Raw genomic sequence first — 23,180 nt, forward strand, 5'->3', positions numbered from 1 at the left:
CCCCAGGAGGTGTCAATTTTTGACAGAATATGCATTCGTCCCCATCACGGGATAGCATTGATATGGAAATGCGATACTAATCCTCTGTTTCCTCGAACACCCCGTTTTAGAGAATATAAGGCCCCTAGTTCAGCCGAAGAGCAGTACGGAGAAGTTGTGTCGGATACGGCTTTACCACTTTACGTGATTAGTATACGTTAATTAAAAATATGGCAGATCGTAAAAATTTCATATAGTGTGTAGCTTTATTTTCGGAAAATGTAAGGCAATAATACACTTGCTTTTATACTTCGACTTCGACATATATGTTTTCCAGACAACAGAACTGAAACTATGATTAGAACTCAACAACGTATATTACTCGAAATTGAAAGAAAAATACAAATACTACTTCTAAAAAGCGGAAAATATATTTAATGTCTTTCATCCAGAAAGTTACAACGATTGTATGCTAAAACAGGTCCAACGTTAAAATAGTCAAAGTCCGTTTTGCAGATTAGGACACGTCATGGGGGTGCTAGGTATAATAGGTTATTGGTAGATTGCCAAACGATAGTTTCAAACGTTACTTATTGTGATGAAATATGTTTGGTATAGGCGACAATGCAGTTTGAACGGAACCACGCAACCCGGTATTTAAATTATATTCAGCGATACTTTCGTTAGATCATATTTGTCACGCCATATATCTACTGTGTGCGAAGCGCAACGAAAATTCTAGGTATTACGTGACTTTTATGAAAATTACGTGAAAACAGCCCCGAAATTCCTTCGGCTATCTTTCTTATTGGGGGATTAAACTACTTCTACTTGACAAACTGAAAATAGCGAAAAGTAAGTAAGTATTTTCATGAATATTACGAAGTAGAAGTAGAAGTAGCGAAAAAAAGATCTACCTGAGTCAGTACCAGAAGAAGAGGAAAACTACTTGAGTACTTCAAAAAAGTAGAAGTACTTCGTTACTGACCACCTCTGTTCTAGTATGAGTACAGGTTTCTACAGCTGTAACGAAAGTAAAGGAAATATATATAACGTTATTTTACTCTGATCTGAGCATGCCCTCCCACCGTCGCTCCATCTGCAAAACAAAAGGAAACATCTTGGTAAGCCATTTTAGCCTGAATCCTGTAATTGAGCATGACTGCAACTCATGTAGCCCCAGCAAGTCATGCATACCCAGGAAACTGCTTGAATATGTGGTAGATCCGAGGAATTTGTTTTTTTATTCGTCGCTGCATGAGACATGAAACGCTACCGTGATCGTCACCATGAATGTCATTGGGATTAATATTTAATATGCCTCCTCAATCATGCTAATCATAAACCAGGAATTCATAAAGTAAGAGTCGCGACCCAAACATGGATCATGAAGGGTATAATTTTGGGTCGTGACAGCACCAGAGCGATCTTTTATTATTTCATAATATATGTGTGTGATATTTGCTGAATTTCTTGCCGCAAAAAACAATGCACGATTTTATGCGGTTAGTCTGTACATATCTGGGATCATTGTGTTGGGTATACTATAGCCAACAAGACGGACACGTAAAACGTCGTTACTATAATGACTTGATCATGAAAATGTGCCGACCTGAATATATATATATATATATATTGGATTGTATTCATGATATGATTTTATTCGACATTGTTTTGTCCGAGAAACACTGTCGTATACCGTTGGGATACTTGTTGGTGTACGGGTGTGCAGCGAGCAGGTTCTGGAGCAAGGTACACAGTTATTTCAAGGCCAACCACCTTCTGCGACGGGACACATTGAGACATGAAGTTTTGGCTAAATACGGCTGGGCAAAGTGCGGTGCTGAAAAGGCCGGAGGTGATAAAACCTTGGTCAAAATTGACCGTCGCAGGTTGGTCAAAACCTCAGATATTGATATGTCGGGTCGTGAATAGTCCCTTCGTTGCAGTTTGAGTGGACAGAGGGACAAATGTAGCACAACTGCGACCCAAGGAGAATAAATGCACCACAATTTGAAATCGCGTGCGTCAGATATGCTTCATAACGCTGCGTTGCGTACGACTGTTGTCTGCGCGTTCTCTATGTCATACATGCCCGTATACAAGCTCAGCATACTGGTAGTTAAATGTATTATTTTTAATGTATGAGGCCTGGGTCATGAAATATCATTCAGACTCAGATTTTGGTCGCGGTCTAAAATATTTAGGAACCACTGTCGGATTTCGGCTATACTACCAAAATCACAATTTCAACCCAAATTCATGTCCATCAAACAGTTTTAATAACGATTTCATGTCGAATTTGATCGGACTTGGGCACGCTGTGTACTAACGGATATCAATTTGTGCTGGTACATGATTAGTATTGTTTTCACTACTGACCGTTATCGCCCATTACAAATGCATAGCAGTTAACAGCAAATTTAGCATTTTGGTGCTATATTTAGCAATTTTATTGCGGATTGGCGACTGAAGAATGCAACCTAGCGATTAGGAATGAATCTCGCGACATTAAAAAATATATATTTATCGATGCTCTGTGGGGATAGGCTCTGAGCAGCAAATACCATCGGTGATAATGGTTTGGGTTCGGTGCCTACAGTGAAAAAGTCATTGGCTGCATATACGAACAGCGGATATATAAAGAACGGCCCAATATTGACAATAGTCATGACAGTAAGTTGCAACAACGACGGGGGTATGGCGACGAGGAAAATGAGAGCGACGCGACCGCCACAGCCAACATTAATAATGGGTGCGTATTTTGTCAGTATAGGACAGGGGTCTCAAACTCGAATGTGCTCGCGGGCCGATTTTCTATAGCTTTTGTTGACGCCGCGGACCGCAGCATCAAATATGAGTATACGATGTCTTTGCTAGTATAGACCTTATTTGACGGTACATTGCAGACTGGCATTCCACACACCCCGTGAGAATGCAATTTACGATAGTACCAATTTTAATGCATGACATGAAAATCACATTTATATCTGCAAAGAAAGTTGGTATTTTACTTGGTAGAGAGTAAGCTGAATTTTTCGAAATTATGAGATATATAGACTCCATGCGAGAGGAAAAATGTGCCATGCAGAGGTGGTCGAAGTAGTCAACAAAGCTATACTCAAGTAGTAGTTGAAGTAGTGACGAAAAAATCTACTCAGGTACGAGTAGAAGTACTTCTTCCATAAGCCCCCTATAACTACTTGAACTAGAAGTAGAATTGACTGACTTTAAATCTACTCAAGTAAGTAAGTAGTTTTGAAAACACTCTTAATTCGTTCTGTCAAAAGCTGCAAATTGAGCTATGCGGAAGGTGCAGAGAGTTTGATTCGTATTCATGCATTCCAGGAGGTATCAATTTTCGACACAATAAGCATTCTTTCGCATCATGGGATGCAAATTATAATATTGATATGGAAATACGATACTAACCCTTTGTTCACTAGAAGACCCCGTTTTAGAGAATATCATGACATGGCGCCCTACTGCATATTATAAGGCCCCAAGTTTAGGCGAAGAGCATTGCGGAGAAGTTGTATCAGATACGGATTCAACACTTTGCGCGATTATTATACGTTAATAACAAATGTTGTGGATCGTAAAAGTTATTTTTAGCGTAACTTTATTTTCGGAACTAGAGGCATTATTACACTACGCTTGTTTTTATGCTTCAACATGTATGTTCTGCAGACAAAAGTACTGAAAGTAAATAAAACTCAATGTATGATACTCGAAATATAAGTGAAATACAAATAGCACTTGTAAAAAGTGGAAAACATATTTCATGTCTTTTCTCCATAAAACTTCCGAGGTGATCTGCTAAAATAGGTGTAACGTTCAAAAAAGCTGGATTTTCCAGATTAGCAGGACACGTCATTGGCTGCTAGATTACGATTGGTGGGTAATTGCGAAGCGGTAATTTCAAACGATATGGTGGGACATATTTACTGCGATGAAATAGTTGATATGGGAGACAATGCGGTGTGAGCGGAACCAAGCAATCCGGTACCTAAATTATATTCACTGATACTTTCATGAAAATATATTTGTCACTCCATAACTACTGTTTCTTGTAGGTACAGAACTTCAACATACAATTGAATAGTATATTCATATTGAAATGAACCCGAATATTTTCCGCTGACACTCGTCAAGGGTAATCGTCAGCAACTAGTAGAGGATTCGAAAGAGCAGCGTATATCAACAATCGTAACACAAATTATGACGTAACCAGCACGAAATAATGTCGAATACGAGTCGACTTTTATCGAAATACACCAGCCAAGGCTGTGTCAACAAAAAGAGTTCGTGTATCATCTAAAAATAGTACATTGAACGCTCTCGTATTCGACATTTCGTGCTGGTGACGTCATGTTTTGTGTTACGATTGTTGATATACGCTGTTCTTTTGAATTCTCTACTAGTTGCTGACGATTGCCCCTGACGAGTGTCAGCCGAAAATATTCGGGTTCATTTCAATATGAATATACTATTCAATCATAACTACTGTGCGCGAAGCGCAACAAAATTTCTGGGCTTTACTGGACTTTTATGAATATTAAATGTTGGTACTCCTTGAAAACCGCCCCGAAATTCAGGCTATCTTCCGTATTGGAGAATAAAACTACTTCTAATTGACAAACTGAAAATAGCGAAAAGTAAGTTAGTAGATCACAAAATATTACGAAGTAGAAGTAGAAGTAGAGAAAATCAGATCTACTGGAGTAAGTAGCAGAAGTAGAGGAAAACTACTTGGGTACTTCCCAAAAGTAGAAGTACTTCGTTACTGATCACCCCTGGTGCCATGTCATCTTAAAAGGTATTACGTTTTAATTTTGCAGCTAGCCGACATTTGACGTGCCACAACCCACAACTGTAGGCGGAGTCTTGTAGAATGTAACAAAGATTGATGTGATATCACAGCATTTGAGCAGTGTAGCATAATCCAGATTCCGGGTATACTCCTGCTGAGTAGGGTATTAATCATGTCATTGCCCAAATCAAATCAAAATAGCGTTGGATTTACCTTTGGTTATTGGAACAGATAAATACCAGCGTAAATAAAATAATTAATGCCATAGTTATAGAATGTCCAGTCATTTGGTGTTACCGTGGTGGAGTGTAGGCCAATATCACTACGTCACATATAATTAACGATAATGACATGGACAAAGGTACCCATGATGACCCAAGATGTAACTAACTATACTTCAAGGGGCAACAGAATGCCAATGGTTACCATAATGACTTGCTTAGATAGCGAAATACGCTACACAAACCCAGAATTGCTGATCGATTACTATTTACTATACCAATACAATGCGTCCGTCAAATTGGGAATGACCTAAATTTAAGCGACAGTGAATCCATCAATCGATCTATTTACATATAAAGTTCAGGCACTGTTGTGCTTGACTTGAGGTTGCTGAACTTCTAGCTTGTTCGGCATTGCGTCATAGATTAGGCTTACCAAATTTTGGAAATCTAAAAAGAGGACACTTTTTCAGAAATTTCAGACTTGCAAAACCGGAGAAGAATTCTCAAAAACCGGTGAATTTTCCCCACTTTGTGATCGGTTGACTAAAAAAAAGGTCATCTTTTCCGCTCATATCTCAAAATACCGTTTTTCTCTCCATGTTGCCAGGTGGATGACTGGAAAAAAGGTCATCTTTTCGCTCAGAGCTAAAATCACCGTTTTTCACTCAGAAATACCCGCCGGAGCTTCACTTCTGTGCTAATTTGCGATATATTACTCGCAATTTGCTCTGAATCTGACCTAAATTTTCAAAAAAGAGGACAAAATCTCAAAAAAGAGGACAAAAGGGCGTCCTCCGAGGACACTTTCAAAAAAAGTCAAAAAAGAGGACAAATCCTCTTAAAAGAGGACGTATGGTAAGCCTATCATAGATAACATCGAGATGCGGCTAATCAATCACATAGCTCTTTGTTAAGTAAGCCAAAGAGAGAACCATACTAGAAATAGTTTTATAAAATGTTTTATAGATCACTCCTTTACGTTTTGCGCAATACTCAATAATAATAGTTACGGTACGAAGTAGCATAAAATATAAAAAGTTGCAATATAAAATTGCTTCAAAGTTCAAACAGCTTAAAACATCATAATTCATAAATTCTGAGTATTTAGGAAGCTCCCGGAAGCAGTAAAAAAGTTGCAAAAGTTGCAAAAACTTGCCCCAATCATCATGTAATCATCATGTATTAGAACATCTTCCAACGAATCGTATAGTGGTTAAAAAATGATGTTATCGGGAGTCTTGATGAACAGTTTCATATTTTTGAATCAATCTTTGAGTGAATTATCAGTTTTCATTTTAAAAGATTCATTAAAAATACGTATCACTTAACCATTACCAAATATTTGAAAAGCCCTAGTTTCGACGCGTGCCGCCCTAAATGCTCTCGCGGGCCGCGTGTTTGAGACCCTTGGTATAGGATAATAGTATCCTATAGCGACTGCCACACTATATCTAATCCAACTGCGACAAAATGAATATTCTCTTGCATTTTGCTTACCTATCAAACTTTTCCCTAAGCCAGCTCCGAGTATTATAAAAATGGGTAGGAAATTCTTGTACATCTTCAACTCAGTCGCACAGCTTTACATGATCAGTGTTTGGTGATGTTTCAGTATCACGCATTTGTAAGGAAGTTTAGTGTCGTGCGTCACACATATTTATGTGTATCTTTGTATAAGCACCCGACATGCCCATTGGGCATACTTCACGTTGCTCTGCTGACGAATAATGTGACACTAAATGCAAATAATGGAGTTTCCAATGTCGACAAACGTTCATAAATTATGAGATCAAGAGAAATTCATATCTCTACTTATAATATTTTATCGCCTCTTTAAACTCACCGCTTCATATCACTCAATCCTGAAAGGAATGCATTACACCAAAGCTATTAGAGTCCGTTTACATCAGTAGTTATATAGATCGGTAGTGATTTGCCTGGGGCTCTTATGGGCCCGCTGGTGACCTGCCGCGAAACTCGTGTTGGTGACCCCACCGTTTTGACCCCCCTTCCGCTGGTGACCTGCCATGTGTTCTTATGGGATCTCAGGTATAGGGCTCGCTCATGACCTGCCGTGAAAAATCGTGTTGGTGACTCCACCCTTTTCGAGTCTCTATCGCTGATGACCTGCCGTCTCGTCGGTGATACCACCCTTTCAGGTATACGTTGTGTCGATGTCCTGCCTGATAACGTTACGGGTATAGGGATCTCTGGTGAAGTGGTGTTGAATATCAAGTATAGTAAACAGTGACGCCATTACTTAGTATTATATTCAAAAATATTATATATGACCAATTTGAAGTAATCCCAACGTTTACGGTGAGTGCGACAATGATATATCGTTATTCTTATGGATGCGGTGACACGGTGACGTAGCTGATATAGACGCAACATGATAACGTTACAGGTATAGCGTTCGCTCACACGGTTCTACATGAAGATATCGTAGTTCAGGCGTGACAAATGACCGATCGTGTTCTAAGTCTTTCGTCGCTATTGATTCCTACGTAACCTGAATAGTACTTTCCGATCGGATTATTCGCACCTTGTATACCGCTGTTTCGCACCTACAGAATAGTCTGCTGTTCACAACCACAACAAGAATCACAAGTATACACATTTATACATTCATTTATTACTCTGAAATCAAACTCTTCACAAAAGCACGCACAATCGTATCATTCACTCTTTTTTATCATCGCCAAAATTATTCAAGTATTCCTCGGCTGAAAATCCTTGTGCTCTTTTTATCAAGAATGCAATAGCATGATCTCCACACACATCTGAAGTTTTACTCTGTAACTGTTTCCCAGTCACGGAAAATTCAGCCGGCTCCAGGAATTGGAACATCTGAGGTTTTAGTGGTCCGAAACCTAGTGAATCATGAAAATGAGTATCCTCATCTCTGTAAATAGACACCCAGTGAGACCCAGGCAAACTCGATTCGTCGTAATTAATGGTGATAGCGTATTTTCCGCTAATTGGTTTCTTTGGTGACTGGTCTACTGGATAAGACCCTAGATATAGACTTCGCGTATCAGGATGGTTATAGAGAATATCATTGATCTCGCTTATTCAAAAAGGTGTGAAATAATTTTAAAATCCTACGACCGCTCACAGGGTAATGCTCCAGACATAGCGATCGCTCATGATTTGGTGTTACAGACATACCGATCGCTCACAAGGTAATATTTCCGTAATTAGTTCGTCACAGAGACGGTGATTCGTAAACCAACAATTTGACACTTTCTTGTGGTCGTTATATGTTTTGACACTTCGGAACGTGGTTGACTTTAGTTGTATGATAAGAATCATGAAAATATTCAAGCAATGTATCAATTTGACAACTTGAAATGAAACTTACTACACAGCTCAAGTTGATTCGTATCTGAATGTGTTAATTCGGTACAATTCTAATTAATTTGAGAAATCTTTTTAACGTGATCTTTTGATTCGACCGTAACCTGAATATTACTGACACCGACTTTCAGCCACATTGAATTATTCGCACATTCCGCGCCGCTGTTTCACACCTATAGAATCAATACCAACTATAACTCTACAAGAATCAAGAACCACAAGTATGTGCATTATACAGTTATTGTCTTTGTCAACTTGAAATCAAACTCTTAACACAAACACGCATATTATCACTTGTCAACTCTATCATGAAAATCCTCGAACCTGTATTATTAAGAATGTTATAGTACGGCGTCGGAATCCACTCGCAAGATGTGGTAAATCCAGATAATCCAAAATGAAATATTTGGACTTTGACATAGTCTGAATTGAAATAGATTGACAAACATAACTACCAACTTTCCACGTACCATTTCGATATTATACGCACATTGATTTGAAACAAGTAATGAAACATTACAACTCTATTCACGATTCGGCTTTCCGTTTGTCAATGACACATTTTAACATCTTACCACACTCAAAAGAATTATTCATAACATTAACCGGTGTTAAAAATATAGTTTTCACTTACTTGATTATATCACTACAACTCGCAAACTTAATTAATTCGTCCTGGTTGTATTCATATGACCGATAATTTTTATCCAAATATAAAGGTCGGCCAGATCTACTAAAGGTAAATTGAGATCAACCAAAATGAAATAGTTTGACTTTGGTGTAGTGTGAATTGAAATAGATTGACAAACATGACTAGCAACTTTCAATCCATACATATTTAGAGATTATGCGCACATTGATTTGAAAACAAGTAATGAAACATTACAACTCTATTCGCGACCTCTCTTTACGTTTGTCAAAGAGAGTTTCAGAAATATTATCACTATGACATCTCAACATTTTAACATCTTACCATACGCAAAAGAGTAAAATACAAAAACCTTGTCAAGTCAATCCGTTTGTAACTTACCAGAACAACTCAACAGCACCCGTATGAAAAGTAAACAAGATTGCTCGAGTAATCACTACAATCAAAAATCCATAACAAGTTCGGTTGTATTCATAGTCCGCCAACTCGTATTTTTTATTAAACTGTAAAAGTCGTTACTATTCTGCAACATAAAGTAATTACTACTCGGTGCGCGCAACTTGAGATTAACATATGTTTTGAGTATACGAGATTTGAATGCCTGACCAACGTAGATGAGAATTCATTTCTTACAATCGAACACAGGTGTTGTATTGAAAATTATCATGATGTAAACATAAGGATTGACACATTGATTTGACATATGGGATTTTGTAATAGTCGATCATGACTTGATTATTAAATTACGACGTAATTAGACCAGGATTGTGTTAAAGGTTATTACTATACCAACAAACTTTTCAGTACCATTGTTATTAACATATCGATTTGTAAAACTACGCATGTCTGAAATGTTTTGATTGGGAAGAGTAAGCCGTGTTCGTAAAAAACCACGCAGCGTATTGTGGGTATCAGGAAATATTTTACAAATGTAATTATCTCCAGTGACCAAGACTAATTTTTCCGTTATCATTCGCTAAGGTAAATGTCATCACAATACTCTGTCACTAAAAGACGGTACTTGCATGTGATTGAATCCCTAGCAACTCACTAAACCGAACTCCAAATAAATTTTACTCACTCGACGGATATGAAACAGCGTCGCTTAATCGGTCTATATCGTTTTTCTAAATGCAAATCATATCCACCCAGCAGAAAACAATTTTCACTCGCTTGGTAATGAAACCGAAGTCTCCATTTGATATTTTATTTTTGGTCAAATACTTTGCAATGAACACATTTGAGTGGCTGAGCTTTACATCATCAAGCTGTCATCTGTAAATCAAGATTACATCCAACTTGTAACTGTGTCGTTTAACTACCGGGTTGCATCAGTTTGCTATTTTTGTCATTTAGTGACTGCTGAACATACCAAACGATACACATTCACTTACGAAATACTGTGTTGATCGTAATTTCCATCATCGTGACAATCGAAGTACATTTGTTTCGATTTCATAAAAACCAACTTTTCTATGACATGATAAATTTTTGAAAAGTTATGCTTAGAAGATTGGTGCATCTCGCGAAAAAATAATATACCACTCATATTGATACTGTTACTCCATTGACCGGTATTTTCAAACGAGTCGATTTTCAACCGAGCAAAATTTATTACTTGAGTTGTCCCGCTTACTATATTTAAATGTAAACTCACCAGTCTTTCAAAACCACAACAAACAATGATAAAAAGTACACAAGCAAACACAACAAGTTTTACTTTTGTAGGACACTAATTATTATTCCACGCATCTCATTTCATACTAAGTGTATATGAAAGATATTCATGGTACACGAATAGATTCGCTCATGCTACGAACATACGCAATGATTGGTGACGCTTTCACACTATTTCGATTTAGTGTAACAAAAACAACAACAACAATTTTCACTCTCTTGACTTATGAAAACAACAGACGAACCTTCATTCAATATTTTGTTTTTGTCAACTAGTTACTTTTTCATGAGACCCTCACAACTCTTACAAAAGTACGAAAGATATTTACATCACACAAAGTAATCAACTTTACTCGATATTCTCACATTACGAAACTAAAGAATGGTTGGTTTGACTCTACAAACTGTTTCTTTACCTCAAGACCTTTATTGTCTGAATGGTTATTCATGTATCTTAATAATCAAATAGTTCAACACAGAACTAGTACGAACAGAAACATCAGAGTTGTTTACACAAAAGTTTGTATGTATACAGTATGCGAATACCATGTGTAAGTCCAGCACAATTGCGGTATCCATCCGAGTTTAGTTAACACAAATTTATTACAACGGAACCACGTAAACTTTCGTGAAAGAAAAGCATACTCACTTCCAGAGGGTTATGTCAACGCCATAGCAGTAAATCAGCTACTCCAACAACAAAGTACATATGTTTTCTAGTCACGGTCCTTACATCTTTCACATAGATCAATCTACTTTGCTACCGAAAAGTGCTGAGTCATCACATGATTACCCTCACAACAAAACAGCTAGAAGATATTATCATACAAAAATATTCCTAACCCTTTGCGCACCAGCGACAAATCATACAACAAACATTTTTTGTGAGTCGAATTGTTGTTCAGTGTCAAGTCTACCTGTTGAAACGTACATTAAAACAGTCACAATTCAATTAAAACCACAAATCTATTTTCATTTCGTCACAAACTGTCACATACAGAAAAATAAATTTTCTTTCCCCAACACATACTTGTAACCAATCGCTTTCATTAAACACTCAACTCCATAAAAGTATTTACTTTCTACAACATAGACATTCCGATGTAGTCAAGAAATATTTTTATTAATCAAAATCATCGATTTCTGTTCACGGCGTTCGTTGCATGTCATACCTGTGGGCTCCGTATTAAAATGGACACGACACGACTGAATGTAACGGGGTAGAAGTCTATCGCATCGATTTACATGTGGTCTTCGCTACGGTTTCAAAAAACGAATCATCTATTTTGCATTGGTCGAGACCGAGCGAACCAGTTACATGTATTCGCGGTAATGATTTTGCTTGTCATATGCGAATGATAGGGTTGCTACTCCGACAAATCAACCTACAACAATCTTCTGACGATCATAATAGCAATTTCATTTTCCGCCCCATCGTAACTGTATACGCACGAAAAGTATATTATACAACTCGGCAACTACGTTTAACAAGACCAATCACACTACCAGCGTTGAACACAAGATACCTACCCAAGTCAAAATATCATACTGGTTTGGACAACTGACGTTTACCTGTGAAAAATTATCATTTTCACTTGGAGGTCAACCGTTACCTGACTAAAATACCGTTATCCTTTGGAGATTTATCGTTTACCCAGTGTAACAAACCCCTTCTCCTTTGGAAATCTATTTTTTCCCTGGATAACAAACCCTGTTCACGTGGAAATATATTTTTTCTCTGGGTAACAAACCTTTTTCACTTGGAAATATATTTTTTCCCTGAGCAACAAACCATTTTCACTGTGCAACAAACCATTTTCACTTGGCGGGTCGTCGTTTACCTGAGTAAAAATATCATTTTCCTTTGGAGATCTGGCGTTTACCCAGTGTAACAATACATTTTCTCTTGGTCATCTAGCTTTTCCTAGAGTAACAAAACCATTTTCATTTTGAAATCTGACAAACACACCTGACAATTTGGTATTTGTTGTATTGACGATAGTTTGAAATAGATTAAAACGAACAGTGACGGAAATATACACGGACTACCGGTTTCAGAGTATACCCCCATCAGCCGTATCACATCAATATCATCGGTTAACCACATACAATATGCTCTTGTACACCGAAATGCATGTTTTGGAAAATTGGACAATAGACCTCGATAGTTCTGTGATGTCCGGGTTCGTGCTTTGGATTTTCCAGAGTCAAAATGTCTGAATAAAACACCTCCTCGACGATGGTTGGTATGTGGATAACGGTGTTCGGAAAACGGTTGGATTTATGTCACCCATCGCGATAACAATTCCAGGTCGAGTTTTCCCCCCGCATGTTTACTATATTGTGTCTTTATTGGTCAATGTATGTCTCGACATTCAGTTTGAAATCGGAAACCATGATAAAGTATGTAACCGGATCCGGATATCAACTCTGAATCGATAAACCAATGAACAATATTCAAAGTAAACATGTTACACCCTGTGTTTCCACGAAAAAATACCATCCAGACATACGTCGCGCTTGTTTGCCCACACCAGTATACGCGTAAATGGAGGTGTGTGACATTGCATGCAATGTGTTGGTATACAAACATCGGGGAGTGAGCCTTCGATCCACAGACATTATCATAGCCGGTAATTTTGATGCAGATCGAATGTCATCAAGCACACCCGATAACAATACCAATAAGCCACATTGCAATGACTCTGAGTCAATCTGAAGCATGACATACAGACACACAAACATGGAACCGTAACATGGGTTATTCGCACGACGTAGAAAGTGAACTGTACAACATATACCAATAGAGCGTTCACAGTCGAATATACGAACCGTGCACAATCATATACCCAGATCTTCGTTGGATATGTACGAAACCAATAAATCGATACATTTCTGTTCCTTCTACGTCAATAATACAAGCGTCGTTCCAATGCATCGCTCGAATGTAAGGTTCGTCAGGTGTAAAATCCATGTCAAATAACACCAAAGTGTTCCTTCCGTGTTTTATTATTTCCACCGATGCTTCTTGTCTGTGTCGTAACACTACGGTGCGGGGAGTTGAAAAACGGTGGATTGTGAAACGGATTGACATGACCAACAGAATCGACGTCAATAGCCTTGTGACGATGCCGTTTCAAAATGTTACCGATATGACGAGACCAACTCCGATCTTTTATGGCGATGACCGTTTTCGAAATGTCGCCGGACGAACTAGACAAACCCATACGAAGGTGTGTTTTATGATTGCGCGTGAAATCACGAAAGGTAGTGTTCTATTGTGGTGTACGATTGCTGTCTTCACTCCACAGAACCACACCTTATTGGATCACAGTATCAGTCCGAGATTTGCAGAATCACTGTTCACGATATTTATCTGGAGTCGTTATGCGGGGAGTAGCGACATCCATGTATCGTGACTGAAAGACTGATCGCAATCATTTCGAGCATCCGTAATTCGATAGTTCACCAAGATAGAACGCTGCAGTCTCAGCACAGAACTTCGGTGTCGACAACACGACGGATATTGACCAATGTATCCAGTCACTAGCGATCTGGGTGATCTGTCCGGAGATAGGGTCATGACTATCTTGTAATGTTACAACGCGACAAAACCATCGAGTAAATCAGTGAACGGGGTCGAAATATCGATGTAACAGCGCGGACTCAGAGTCATTGCAATGTGGCTTATTGGTATTGTTATCGGGTGTGCTTGATGACATTCGATCTGCATCAAAATTACCGGCTATGATAATGTCTGTGGATCGAAGGCTCACTCCCCGATGTTTGTATACCAACACTAGGGTTGTCCAAAATTTGGAAAATCTTAAAAATACCCCGTGATTGTGTCTCATTCCCTAGATTATTGATAAAAAATAACAATGAGCCCAAAAGCAGCTCACGGGAAAGCCGTTAAGATTTCGGCCAAAGCGTTTTAAAGTAGCTGCCCAAGAATGGGCGTGCCACCGACCATAGAACGGCGAGAAGACTAGTAATCAAATAACCACGGCTCCTGATTGGTCAATTGGCTATGCTTCAATGATCACCACAGCAACAACTTGCTGATTATGTGCTCAAGGAGTCTGCTACCGGTGGGGATTCTGAAATCGCGTTGTTGGTAGGTTGGCAGATGATGATTTAAGATTAATTCAGGACATGTTAAGGTACGAAATACATGATGAACAATCAACAGCTGCTTCACATAAACTTCTACAGCATGACTGCTTTGCTGTGAAGGAAACGGCGGTAGCCTACATGCCGTGTTTTCATCGAGGGAAAGCAAAGACGATTATGCAAGTAGTGAACGAATTCCCCGTTTCAGAAGGGATCCATCATCAGTGAATACAAATATAAAGCTTGACCATGACACTATACTTTGTGACAGCTTATTGGACTCAAGTTGTAGTATATAGTTGATATTTTGAATGCTCTAGGGATTGACTGAATCAGCCGGTTGTGCTTGGCAGTTATACTTACAGCAAATTGAATTCACATGTAAGTGTTGTCAAAGTCCTTAATGATGCTGCAGAAAAGAGGTGTAAAGTAAGCACAATGCTGGATATCATGTCCAAACTATGCTGGATACTATGCAGTATAGTCTGTGATTATCTTTACACCTATTTTCTGCGGGATCAATAGGGACTTTGACATACCACATTGGGCATAGCCTGTGCGAGTGTGCGTTATCATTAGGGACTTTAGCAACACTTACAAGTGAATTCAATTTACTGTAAGCATCTGATGAGTGCCAAGCATAACCCGCTGATTCAGCCGATTCCAATATCATTCAAAACGTCACCTATATATTACAGCTTGAGCCTAATAAGATCACACAAATTACGGTATCGTGTCATTGATAAGCTTTATATTTGTGTTCACTGATGATGGATCCTTTCCAAACGGGGAATTCGTTTACCGCTTGCATAAGCGCCTTTGCTTTCCCTCGGTGAAAACACGGCATGTAGGCTACAGCCGTTTCCTTCCAATAAAGCAGTCATGCTGTAGAAGTTTTTGTGAAGCAGCTGTTGATTGTTCATCATGTATTTCGTACCTTAACATGTCCTAAATTATTCTTAAATCATCATCTGCCAACCTACCAACAACTCGATTTCAGAATCCCCACCGGTAGCAGACTCCTTGAGCACATAATCAGCAAGTTGTTGCTGTGGTGATCATTGAAGCATAGCCAATTAGCCAATCAGGAGCCGTGATTATTTGATTACTAGTCATCTCGCCGTTCTATGGTCGGTGGCACGCCCATTCTTGGGCAGCTACTTTAAAACGCTTTGGCCGAAATCTTAACGGCGTTCCCGTGAGCTTCTTTTGGGCTCATTGTTATTTTTTATCAATAATCTATGGAATGAGACACAATCACGGGGTATTTTTAAGATTTTCCAAATTTTGGACAACCCTAACCAACACATTGCATGCAATGTCACACACCTCCATTTACGCGTATACTGGTGTGGGCAAACAAGCGCGACGTATGTCTGGATGGTATTTTTTCGTGGAAACACAGGGTGTAACATGTTTACTTTGAATATTGTTCATTGGTTTATCGATTCAGAGTTGATATCCGGATCCGGTTACATACTTTATCATGGTTTCCGATTTCAAACTGAATGTCGAGACATACATTGACCAATAAAGACACAATATAGTAAACATGCGGGGGGAAAACTCGACCTGGAATTGTTATCGCGATGGGTGACATAAATCCAACCGTTTTCCGAACACCGTTATCCACATACCAACCATCGTCGAGGAGGTGTTTTATTCAGACATTTTGACTCTGGAAAATCCAAAGCACGAACCCGGACATCACAGAACTATCGAGGTCTATTGTCCAATTTTCCAAAACATGCATTTCGGTGTACAAGAGCATATTGTATGTGGTTAACCGATGATATTGATGTGATACGGCTGATGGGGGTATACTCTGAAACCGGTAGTCCGTGTATATTTCCGTCACTGTTCGTTTTAATCTATTTCAAACTATCGTCAATACAACAAATACCAAATTGTCAGGTGTGTTTGTCAGATTTCAAAATGAAAATGGTTTTGTTACTCTAGGAAAAGCTAGATGACCAAGAGAAAATGTATTGTTACACTGGGTAAACGCCAGATCTCCAAAGGAAAATGATATTTTTACTCAGGTAAACGACGACCCGCCAAGTGAAAATGGTTTGTTGCACAGTGAAAATGGTTTGTTGCTCAGGGAAAAAATATATTTCCAAGTGAAAAAGGTTTGTTACCCAGAGAAAAAATATATTTCCACGTGAACAGGGTTTGTTATCCAGGGAAAAAATAGATTTCCAAAGGAGAAGGGGTTTGTTACACTGGGTAAACGATAAATCTCCAAAGGATAACGGTATTTTAGTCAGGTAACGGTTGACCTCCAAGTGAAAACGATAATTTTACACAGGTAAACGTCAGTTGTCCAAACCAGTATGATATTTTGACTTGGGTAGGTATCTTGTGTTCAACGCTGGTAGTGTGATTGGTCTTGTTAAACGTAGTTGCCGAGTTGTATAATATACTTTTCGTGCGTATACAGTTACGATGGGGCGGAAAATGAAATTGCTATTATGATCGTCAGAAGATTGTTGTAGGTTGATTTGTCGGAGTAGCAACCCTATCATTCGCATATGACAAGCAAAATCCTTACCGCGAATACATGTAACTGGTTCGCTCGGTCTTGACCAATGCAAAATAGATGATTCGTTTTTTGAAACCGTAGCGAAGACCACATGTAAATCGATGCGATAGACTTCTACCCCGTTACATTCAGTCGTGTCGTGTCCATTTTAATACGGAGCCCACAGGTATGACATGCAACGAACGCCGTGAACAGAAATCGATGATTTTGATTAATAAAAATATCTCTTGACTACATCGGAATGTCTATGTTGTAGAAAGTAAATACTTTTATGGAGTTGAGTGTTTAATGAAAGCGATTGGTTACAAGTATGTGTTGGGGAAAGAAAATTTATTTTTCTGTATGTGACAGTTTGTGACGAAATGAAAATAGATTTGTGGTTTTAATTGAATTGTGACTGTTTTAATGTACGTTTCAACAGGTAGACTTGACACTGAACAACAATTCGACTCACAAAAAATGTTTGTTGTATGATTTGTCGCTGGTGCGCAAAGGGTTAGGAATATTTTTGTATGATAATATCTTCTAGCTGTTTTGTTGTGAGGGTAATCATGTGATGACTCAGCACTTTTCGGTAGCAAAGTAGATTGATCTATGTGAAAGATGTAAGGACCGTGACTAGAAAACATATGTACTTTGTTGTTGGAGTAGCTGATTTACTGCTATGGCGTTGACATAACCCTCTGGAAGTGAGTATGCTTTTCTTTCACGAAAGTTTACGTGGTTCCGTTGTAATAAATTTGTGTTAACTAAACTCGGATGGATACCGCAATTGTGCTGGACTTACACATGGTATTCGCATACTGTACACATACAAACTTTTGTGTAAACAACTCTGATGTTTCTGTTCGTACTAGTTCTGTGTTGAACTATTTGATTATTAAGATACATGAATAACCATTCAGACAATAAAGGTCTTGAGGTAAAGAAACAGTTTGTAGAGTCAAACCAACCATTCTTTAGTTTCGTAATGTGAGAATATCGAGTAAAGTTGATTACTTTGTGTGATGTAAATATCTTTCGTACTTTTGTAGAGTTGTGGGGGTCTCATGAAAAAGTAACTAGTTGACAAAAACAAAATATTGAATGAAGGTTCGTCTGTTGTTTTCATAAGTCAAGAGAGTGAAAATTGTTGTTGTTGTTTTTGTTACACTAAATCGAAATAGTGTGAAAGCGTCCCCAATCATTGCGTATGTTCGTAGCATGGAATATCGAATATTTTCGTGTACCATGAATATCTTTCATATACACTTAGTATGAAATGAGATGCGTGGAATAATAATTAGTGTCCTACAAAAGTAAAACTTGTTGTGTTTGCTTGTGTACTTTTTATCATTGTTTGTTGTGGTTTTGAAAGACGGGTGAGTTTACATTTAAATATAGTAAGCGGGACAACTCAAGTAATAAATTTTGCTCGGTTGAAAATCGACTCGTTTGAAAATACCGGTCAATGGAGTAACAGTATCAATATGAGTGGTATATTATTTTTTCGCGAGATGCACCAATCTTCTAAGCATAACTTTTCAAAAATTTATCATGTCATAGAAAAGTTGGTTTTTATGAAATCGAAACAAATGTACTTCGATTGTCACGATGATGGAAATTACGATCAACACAGTATTTCGTAAGTGAATGTGTATCGTTTGGTATGTTCAGCAGTCACTAAATGACAAAAATAGCAAACTGATGCAACCCGGTAGTTAAACGATACAGTTACAAGTTGGATGTAATCTTGATTTACAGATGACAGCTTGATGATGTAAAGCTCAGCCACTCAAATGTGTTCATTGCAAAGTATTTGACCAAAAATAAAATATCAAATGGAGACTTCGGTTTCATTACCAAGCGAGTGAAAATTGTTTTCTGCTGGGTGGATATGATTTGCATTTAGAAAAACGATATAGACCGATTAAGCGACGCTGTTTCATATCCGTCGAGTGAGTAAAATTTATTTGGAGTTCGGTTTAGTGAGTTGCTAGGGATTCAATCACATGCAAGTACCGTCTTTTAGTGACAGAGTATTGTGATGACATTTACCTTAGCGAATGATAACGGAAAAATTAGTCTTGGTCACTGGAGATAATTACATTTGTAAAATATTTCCTGATACCCACAATACGCTGCGTGGTTTTTTACGAACACGGCTTACTCTTCCCAATCAAAACATTTCAGACATGCGTAGTTTTACAAATCGATATGTTAATAACAATGGTACTGAAAAGTTTGTTGGTATAGTAATAACCTTTAACACAATCCTGGTCTAATTACGTCGTAATTTAATAATCAAGTCATGATCGACTATTACAAAATCCCATATGTCAAATCAATGTGTCAATCCTTATGTTTACATCATGATAATTTTCAATACAACACCTGTGTTCGATTGTAAGAAATGAATTCTCATCTACGTTGGTCAGGCATTCAAATCTCGTATACTCAAAACATATGTTAATCTCAAGTTGCGCGCACCGAGTAGTAATTACTTTATGTTGCAGAATAGTAACGACTTTTACAGTTTAATAAAAAATACGAGTTGGCGGACTATGAATACAACCGAACTTGTTATGGATTTTTGATTGTAGTGATTACTCGAGCAATCTTGTTTACTTTTCATACGGGTGCTGTTGAGTTGTTCTGGTAAGTTACAAACGGATTGACTTGACAAGGTTTTTGTATTTTACTCTTTTGCGTATGGTAAGATGTTAAAATGTTGAGATGTCATAGTGATAATATTTCTGAAACTCTCTTTGACAAACGTAAAGAGAGGTCGCGAATAGAGTTGTAATGTTTCATTACTTGTTTTCAAATCAATGTGCGCATAATCTCTAAATATGTATGGATTGAAAGTTGCTAGTCATGTTTGTCAATCTATTTCAATTCACACTACACCAAAGTCAAACTATTTCATTTTGGTTGATCTCAATTTACCTTTAGTAGATCTGGCCGACCTTTATATTTGGATAAAAATTATCGGTCATATGAATACAACCAGGACGAATTAATTAAGTTTGCGAGTTGTAGTGATATAATCAAGTAAGTGAAAACTATATTTTTAACACCGGTTAATGTTATGAATAATTCTTTTGAGTGTGGTAAGATGTTAAAATGTGTCATTGACAAACGGAAAGCCGAATCGTGAATAGAGTTGTAATGTTTCATTACTTGTTTCAAATCAATGTGCGTATAATATCGAAATGGTACGTGGAAAGTTGGTAGTTATGTTTGTCAATCTATTTCAATTCAGACTATGTCAAAGTCCAAATATTTCATTTTGGATTATCTGGATTTACCACATCTTGCGAGTGGATTCCGACGCCGTACTATAACATTCTTAATAATACAGGTTCGAGGATTTTCATGATAGAGTTGACAAGTGATAATATGCGTGTTTGTGTTAAGAGTTTGATTTCAAGTTGACAAAGACAATAACTGTATAATGCACATACTTGTGGTTCTTGATTCTTGTAGAGTTATAGTTGGTATTGATTCTATAGGTGTGAAACAGCGGCGCGGAATGTGCGAATAATTCAATGTGGCTGAAAGTCGGTGTCAGTAATATTCAGGTTACGGTCGAATCAAAAGATCACGTTAAAAAGATTTCTCAAATTAATTAGAATTGTACCGAATTAACACATTCAGATACGAATCAACTTGAGCTGTGTAGTAAGTTTCATTTCAAGTTGTCAAATTGATACATTGCTTGAATATTTTCATGATTCTTATCATACAACTAAAGTCAACCACGTTCCGAAGTGTCAAAACATATAACGACCACAAGAAAGTGTCAAATTGTTGGTTTACGAATCACCGTCTCTGTGACGAACTAATTACGGAAATATTACCTTGTGAGCGATCGGTATGTCTGTAACACCAAATCATGAGCGATCGCTATGTCTGGAGCATTACCCTGTGAGCGGTCGTAGGATTTTAAAATTATTTCACACCTTTTTGAATAAGCGAGATCAATGATATTCTCTATAACCATCCTGATACGCGAAGTCTATATCTAGGGTCTTATCCAGTAGACCAGTCACCAAAGAAACCAATTAGCGGAAAATACGCTATCACCATTAATTACGACGAATCGAGTTTGCCTGGGTCTCACTGGGTGTCTATTTACAGAGATGAGGATACTCATTTTCATGATTCACTAGGTTTCGGACCACTAAAACCTCAGATGTTCCAATTCCTGGAGCCGGCTGAATTTTCCGTGACTGGGAAACAGTTACAGAGTAAAACTTCAGATGTGTGTGGAGATCATGCTATTGCATTCTTGATAAAAAGAGCACAAGGATTTTCAGCCGAGGAATACTTGAATAATTTTGGCGATGATAAAAAAGAGTGAATGATACGATTGTGCGTGCTTTTGTGAAGAGTTTGATTTCAGAGTAATAAATGAATGTATAAATGTGTATACTTGTGATTCTTGTTGTGGTTGTGAACAGCAGACTATTCTGTAGGTGCGAAACAGCGGTATACAAGGTGCGAATAATCCGATCGGAAAGTACTATTCAGGTTACGTAGGAATCAATAGCGACGAAAGACTTAGAACACGATCGGTCATTTGTCACGCCTGAACTACGATATCTTCATGTAGAACCGTGTGAGCGAACGCTATACCTGTAACGTTATCATGTTGCGTCTATATCAGCTACGTCACCGTGTCACCGCATCCATAAGAATAACGATATATCATTGTCGCACTCACCGTAAACGTTGGGATTACTTCAAATTGGTCATATATAATATTTTTGAATATAATACTAAGTAATGGCGTCATTGTTTACTATACTTGATATTCAACACCACTTCACCAGAGATCCCTATACCCGTAACGTTATCAGGCAGGTCATCGACACAACGTATACCTGAAAGGGTGGTATCACCGACGAGACGGCAGGTCATCAGCGATAGAGACTCGAAAAGGGTGGAGTCACCAACACGATTTTTCACGGCAGGTCATGAGCGAGCCCTATACCTGAAAGGGTGGGGTCACCAGAGATCCCATAAGAACACATGGCAGGTCACCAGCGGAAGGGGGGGGGGTCAAAAGGGTGGGGTCACCAACACGAGTTTCGCGGCAGGTCTCACAGCGGGCCCATAAGAGCCCCAGGCAAATCACGACCGATCTATATAACTACTTACATCTATGACATTCGAAACTATGTATGAACTAGGGTTACCGTATTTCAGGGCGCAAAATCCGGACGCTCTATAGTTCTCACTAGCGGTGTTTGAAATGAGATATGGAACCATTAACTGTCATTACGTCACGCAATCAATGCTTTGCCAATCCACTGGATGCCCCCCCCCCAAAAAAAAAAAATAGAGCGTCAAAGACAGGCCATTTCAACATTCCCCTTTATGCATACCATGCCAAAAATATCACACATACTGTATTCGTAACGGACCAAGTCTGATATAGACAGCGCCATTCTCGAAGGCGCCGGAACAGGTAACGGTGAACTCCGGACTCATCTCTACTTATTTATATTGGCTTATACGCACCGAAATCGCGAGTATACTTAATGTTACGAAAAACTATTGGGAATCGTTGTCTAGTTACGCAAGACGTTTTTTTTTCAAATTCATGGATAAATTTCTTCCATAGTATTGGTATAGGTTGCGTATCACTATGAGGGCCTGGTACAATGATTCGAGTACTATTGAATCTGATTTTATAATTAATTCTAATTATTCGAGTCGACTATAAGATCAATTTTCGACGACTAAAATTAATATAGGCCGAACTCCTGGCAGTAAGATTTAATATATAAACGGGAATTCTAGTTTTGACCATAAAATCTCTGTGGAAGACAC

General features: G+C 38.2%; 1 protein-coding gene and 1 long non-coding RNA gene across 3 annotated transcripts in view; one reads left to right on the top strand and one right to left on the bottom strand.

Annotated features, from left to right (window-relative positions):
• LOC145456459 (uncharacterized) overlaps positions 1 to 23,180 on the top strand; it is a 183,882-nt gene that overhangs the window by 40,999 nt on the left and 119,703 nt on the right. The window lies entirely within an intron of this gene.
• Positions 1 to 23,180, bottom strand: part of LOC145456427 (uncharacterized) — a 45,521-nt gene that overhangs the window by 17,975 nt on the left and 4,366 nt on the right. Inside the window, exons 1-2 of one of the 2 annotated variants that reach the window (XM_080334548.1) lie at positions 6,514 to 6,598; positions 1,044 to 1,078 (exon numbers count right to left, since the gene is read on the bottom strand). In XM_080334548.1, coding sequence (XP_080190674.1) covers positions 1,044 to 1,078; positions 6,514 to 6,577 — 99 coding nt within the window. In that variant the 5' untranslated portion in view covers positions 6,578 to 6,598. Of the gene's footprint in view, positions 1 to 1,043; positions 1,079 to 6,513; positions 6,599 to 23,180 lie in introns of those variants that run through there. The other variant, XM_080334546.1, reaches the window with a different exon arrangement.

This window comes from Botryllus schlosseri, chromosome 14 (assembly GCF_051294905.1).
Source record: "Botryllus schlosseri isolate E-star chromosome 14, Bs_hap1, whole genome shotgun sequence".
NCBI lineage: Eukaryota > Metazoa > Chordata > Ascidiacea > Stolidobranchia > Styelidae > Botryllus > Botryllus schlosseri.